The 6,339-nt window shown below is 43.7% G+C and overlaps 1 protein-coding gene across 1 annotated transcript; it reads left to right on the top strand.

Moving 5' to 3' along the window:
• Positions 1–1,323: 1,323 nt before the first annotated feature.
• LOC129148840 (melanoma-associated antigen B3-like) lies at positions 1,324–2,190 on the top strand. The gene has a single exon (XM_054714996.1). The coding sequence runs from the start codon at positions 1,324–1,326 to the stop codon at positions 2,188–2,190; it is 867 nt and encodes a 288-aa protein (XP_054570971.1).
• The last annotated feature ends 4,149 nt before the right edge of the window (positions 2,191–6,339 follow it).

The raw sequence follows: 6,339 nt of genomic DNA on the forward strand, positions 1-6,339 counted from the left end.
CCTCATTGAAGCCCAGTCTCAGGAAATGCTGGAAGAAGAGAGGAGTCCCAGGCTACTACACCAAAAGTCAAATGAAAGATTGTGGGGCCCACACATCATCCTATAATAAGAGGCTAATATGCAAATTGTCCCCTCCACTGGGAGTTTCACAGGGAATTTGCCCATAGAGCGGGGCTGGCCTGAAAATGCCATGTCCCATCCCAGCCACTTCTGCCCGTGATGTGCCAATCCCACCCTGATCAGGGGTAGAGGCAGCCTGTTAATTGCCCTTAGCCCCTCCCCCTGGCACACCATTGCCCTTAACCCCGCCTGGCCCCACCCCTTATTGACAACCACACCCAGATCCAGGGTGAGGCCTGCCAGCCAACTGCCCTAGGCCTCTTCCCCCAGGGAGCCTTGCCTCATCTTGGGGTGGGCTGATCGGACTCCCCTCTTGCACGAATTTGTGCACAGGGCCTGCAATGGAATAAGATAACAATCCTGAGCCCCACCTTTGCCTTCATCTCAGGGTAAGCCTGCCAGGCTTAGACTAACTCACTTATTTCTATCCAATGTAACAGAAAAGAGGCCTTCAGTGAAGGTGCAGCCACCAGTCAGTGGAAGAGTGGGATTCCTGTCACTACCTTGAGACCAGGTGAGAACCCTGCATGAGTTCTCAAGGACCCAAGCAGCCCATGAAGGAGACCTTGGTGTCTCAGAGAGCTTCTAGGTTTGGTTTCAGGTGTCAATTTCACAGGAGCAGAATAGAGGGGGCACATAACCTGCCAATATTTGACATGATGATTCTGGTTGATAACTGAGAAGAATCCGACACCCCAGAACATAGATTCCCAACTGGAAATCCCTCTGCTGTCAGCCTTGTACCACCGAGGAAGGGCTGCCAGGATGTAGTTTAAGGATCCCTGCAAGTGCCTCTCCAGGTTTCTCATGGAACAGATGGATCAGAATGGAAGCACTGTGGGTTGCTAGAGCACTGCCTTCCAGGAAACCTGGAGAGGCAGCCTTAGCTAAAGCCAAGGTAGAATCCATCTCACCACTGACTGAAGGCACTCACATGATCTCTTTCTTCTTTATCCAGGTATCCCCATCTCCTGATTTCCTGTCCAGACTTCTGCCTGCTGTCCCTGACTATTGTGACATCATGCCAGGTCGTCACAAGAGCAAAAAACGCCACCGTGCCCAAATTGAGCCTCAGAGTTGTGGCAATGCTCAGGCCACTGCTGCAGCAGCAAAAGAATTCCCTCCCTCCTTCTCTACTCAGTGTGAAGGTATTAGCCAGGGTCTGCTTGTGGGTGGGTCATTGAACACTTCCCAGGGTCCTCAATGCTCACCCCCACCTCTTTTGTAGATATTGCTGGCCCTGGATCTGATAAAGCTTCCAGCAGCCAAGATGAGGATAAGGCTGTCTCCTCTGCGACCCCACTCTCAGTGGTGGATGATTTCAAAAAGAGGACTGAGGCTTTGGAGCTATTCCTTCTGTCAAAGTATAAGCTGAAACAACCCATTATGAAGAAAGACCTGCTGTGTATTGTAGGGGAAGATTACCAAGATAGATTTTGTGAGATGCTCAAGAAAGCCTCTGATGAAATGGAAATCTTCTTTGCATTACATATCAATGAAGTCAACTCAAGCAATCACTCCTATTCTCTTGTCAGCAAGCTGAAACTCCCCAATAATGGGAGGGTGCGTCCTGGCAGGGGGTTCCCCAAGACCTTTTTTCTGATGCATATCCTGGGTTTGATCTTCATGAATGACAACTGTGTCTCTGAAGAAGTGATCTGGAGAGATCTGCGTCTGAAGCATATGTACCCTGGCAGGAAGCACTTCGTCTTTGGGGAGCCCAGGAAGCTCATCACCGATTTTGTGAGGCTGAAGTACCTGGAGTGCCACCAGGTGCCCGACAGTGATCCTCCACGCTCTGAGTTTCTGTGGGGTCCAAAAGCACACCTTGAAACCAGCAAGATGGAAGTGCTGGAGTTTTGTGCAAAGGTCAATGGTACCCACCCCAAGGCCTACCCATCATGTTATGAAGAAGCTTTGAGAGATGAAGTAGAGAGAGCCCGAGCTAGAGTTGCAGCCAGGGCTGCCACTACTGCCCAAGTCACTGCACTTTCCAGGGCCATGGCCAGTACAACCCTTCTACCCATAGAGAAATCTAAAGCTTTTCGTCCTTCAGACCAGAATATATAACATCACAATAGGGATAATATTCTTGGAAGTATAAAATGATCTCTATTCTAGCTGTTGGGAAAATTGAATAGAAATCAAAAGGCATGGTTATACTTAGTTTTCCTTGTTCCTTTTAATCTCCTGTTATGTAAAATTAACTGAGTTATACTCTGATGTTTTAAGTTTTTTGAAGAAGTTGGAGAAATTAAAGCTTAATAAATTAGATCTTGTGTTTGCCGGTTCTTTTATCTACCACACAGTGAGTGTGCTGTTGGTGAGTCTCAGTTTTAGGACTGGGGATACTAAAGGAAATAGAGCCTCTTCTCATATAATTTTATAGCCTGCAAGTTGCATTCATATGAGGAAGATGTTGAAGCACCCTGTAGGACCTAGAGGTAAAGTAAAAGAATGGGTGAGGAAGAGGTTGTTCCTTATGAGAGCAGTTAGGCAGAAATTTCCTGAGCAAGGCAGTTTGGGAATTTAGGCAACTATAAGTCCTTAGATGTCAATTTCATTTACGCTATGTGGTGGGCCAATGGAGGTTGTGGAAATGGTGAGCAGAGGCTAGACCCTCCTATGCTGTGCTTGAGAATTGGGAGAGAAAGTGTGAGTTAGTCTGCTCTGTCAGCTCTAACAAAATACTACAGCCTGGGTGGCTTAAAGGTTTTCACAGTTTGTGGCCTGGTAAATACACAATCAGTGTGCCCCTGGATTCGGTTTCCAGTGAGAGCTCTCTTACTTGCTGGCAGATGGCCTTCTTCTCCCAATACCCTGGCCAGGTAGAGAGAGGGTTCTCCTCTCTCTTGTGCTTCTTAGAAGAACACTAATGGCATCCTGGACACCCCATCTTCATGGCATCAACTAAACCTAAGTACTTCCCAAAATCTCCACCTCCAAACACCATTACACTCAGGGTTAGGGCCTCAAAATGTGTCCTAGTATTTCCATCAAGGGGAAGGGAAAACTGGTGTTACATGGGGCTCAGGGTACAGACTCTCCCTCCTTGTGGGCTCTTGCCCTATAAAGTTAGAACAATAAACTCACGGACTAAAAGGCTTGTTTAGTAAAAAATGTCCAAGTTTATTGGAAATATATACAACCTTTGCCTGGGTAAGGGTCCCCAAAGCAGACTTCCATGGGAGGAGTTCCCCAAACAGGAAAAACCTGCTTGCTCTCTGTCTAATGGGCAAAAAATTCAATTCTAAAAAATCTTTTTGAGTGTCTTTGTCTCCAGATTTATAAAAGCTGTAGCTCTTTGTCTGTTCTTGACCCTTTCTAATTGGACCCTACTTTCTTTATGACCCCATGTGCTTTCCTAATTGGTCAGTTTCAAAGTCCAAAGCCCACATGGTGTCCCCCTCTTTTGCTTCCCCTTATCTTGCAACATTCCTTTGTCCTCTGTAAATATGTGCCTTCCTCTTGTAAAGGTTTCTATCCTCCTTGAAATTAAGATAAACATTTGTTGTCTCCAAACCCTCAACTATGCATTCCTCATCCATGGACCACCCCCCCTTATTCCTTGAAACTTCCTGTCCTGTCTCTCAAATTCCTTTCAGTAGCCATTAGGAAAAATGTCCAAATCAATTCTTCCTTCATAACAAGGCCTGTTTAAAGAACAACTATTCACCAGAACCTAACTGATTTGGCTTTTACTAGTCTGAACAATCTGAGGGAGGTAAAAACAAACAAACAAACATCTGTAGCCCCCTCCTCCTTCCATGAGTTGGAGAGTCATGCCTATCTATAAGCTTGCTCAGCTCAACTTCCTATTTTACTGAAGAGGTTAAAACCTGAAAGGTACTTGTGAAGTCATAGCCCAAGGGCATAGGCTCACTAAAAACCTGAGACCCAATCATCACATTACAGGACATTCCCCTCACCCCACACATTATTACTCCATCAGCAGGATTAAGACTGAAAGAGCTACACACCTCAGATTCTGAGACCTCATTTAAGAACAGGGGTGATGAAAATGAGGACACCATGGAAATTTAGCTTCTGACACACAAGGCTACACCAAACAGTAAACATAGCCTGAATCCTGGCCAGGAAAACAAAACACTTCACACTAAAGGCCTACTTACCTCAGCAACTTTTACCCAATACATTTTTAGTTTTCTAAAAAAATCACAACACATAACAAAAAACAAGAAACAGTTTGCAGAGACAAATGAAACATCAAATCAAAAATAAGATATATTAGAGTTATCATACAAGAAACTTAAAATAACTATGATTAATATGCTCAGACATATAACAACAAGTAAACAAAATGCAAAAATAGGTACAGATTGTAAGTAGAGAGATGTAAACTTCAAGAAAGAATAAAAAAGCAATACTAGAAATTCAACACAGGAAAAGAAGTGGAGAAAGTCTTGCATCGGCCCATCAGTAGACTAAACATGGATGAGGGAAAAAACAAACAATGAACAAGAATAAATATTAATAGAAACTTACAACAGAAATTCAAAGAACAAAAAAGAAGAGAAGAGTGAAGAACTGAGGGATAATAATGAAAGATACACCATTTGTGTGATAGAAATACTAGAAGGACAAAAAAGCAAAGAAACATCAGAATTATATGAAATAGCAATGACTGAGAATTTTCCAAAAGTAATGACAAACAAAAACCACAGATCCAAGAAGTTTGGAGACTTCCAAGAATTATCATTGCAATTAGGTAGCTAATATTGAAATAGAAGGGGACAAAGGGAAGGGCAGATATTACAACATGGTATTCTGGGCAGCTTCACAAGGAAGCAGCAAGTTTCACATTCCCCACAGAACCACTGCTCCATTTTCTGCAAATCAATGGGAAAAGGGATCAACAATAAATAAATAAAAGAGCATGATGGGCAATTGCTCAGTGAAGTTGCCTAGGAGGGCCGAGCCACATAAAGCACGCCAAATCCTAAAGGCTTAGTTGGTTAAGGTCCTAGCTGTACACCAGAGACAAAGAGTTCTCACCCTCTTGTTCTTCTTGTACCCTCTTCTTGTACCTACAGGATGCTTCTTGTACCCTCTTGCTCCTGCTTCCTCTTACTTGCGTGGTTCTTGACATGCACTCACCTGCCAAGTGGTCTAAGCAGCTACATGGCCCATGGCCAGGCAGACCCTATACCAAGCATGTCAAACTCAAAGGCTAACATATTCCAAATGAACAAGGTTTAAGTTCATGTTGGCTGCTAAAAAACAAAAGCTTCAATTTTCATAAAAATGAAGGTTTATTTTGATAGAGACATGCTAAATACAAAGGACTAAATAAATGAGTAATTTTTAAGATAAAACAATAGAACATTTTAATAAAAATTAAAATTTTTGTTAAACATTAACTTATGAGACACTGAATCATTGCACAAATTAATAAACCTAATGCAAATAAACCTATTTTTCTTGTTCTCTGAAAACAAAGTATTTCCTGTTACGCACACCAAACATGTCAGTCCAAGAGTAATGATATGGCAATCGGCTGCTAAAATATTCACTGCCAGTATTAGTGTAGAGAAATAGTGCACCTGCACGTAAGGCATGTAAGGGAAATGAATGCAACACAATTATAGTAATCAGTAATTAGTAAGTGCTGTAGTTCATTATTAATATCTATAGGCCTAGTGCAAGAAATCATGCATGGGTGGGGTCCCTCACCCTGGCTGGTGATCAGGGCCTATAGAGGCCATCTTCTCCAGTCCTTATTAGGGGCTGATTGGGGCCAGCCATCTGGGGAGGTACTGTGGAGGGCTCAAGGGCATGTCCAGCCCTCTCAGCTAGTCCTGATTGGCAGGATCCCAGCAGCAAGATAACCTACTGGTCAGACCATCTGTCCCTTGGTGGTCAATACACATCATAGCAACTGGCTGAGCAGTAGACTGAATGGTTGATAAATTGGCCAGGCACTTACTATATTATGCTTTTATTATATAGGATTATGTATAACAGGATATTATAAAAATTAAGTCATGAAATTTTATTAAAACACTAGAGGCCTGATGCATGAAATTGGTGCATGGGGGTGTGCTCCTCAGCCCAGCCTGGACCCTTTCCAATATGGGACCCCTCGAGGGATGTCTGACTGCCCCTTTAGGCCCTATCCCGATAAGATTGGGCCTAAACGGGCAGTCAGACATCCCTCTCACAATCTAGGACTGCTGGCTCCCAACTGCTCGCCTGCCT

The sequence above is a fragment of the Eptesicus fuscus genome, chromosome 1 (genome assembly GCF_027574615.1).
Source record: "Eptesicus fuscus isolate TK198812 chromosome 1, DD_ASM_mEF_20220401, whole genome shotgun sequence".
NCBI lineage: Eukaryota > Metazoa > Chordata > Mammalia > Chiroptera > Vespertilionidae > Eptesicus > Eptesicus fuscus.

What these genes read in the sequence shown, in the direction of transcription:
- LOC129148840 (XM_054714996.1), top strand. Translation starts at nt 1,324, where the DNA reads ATGCTCACCCCCACCTCTTTTGTAGATATTGCTGGCCCTGGATCTGAT.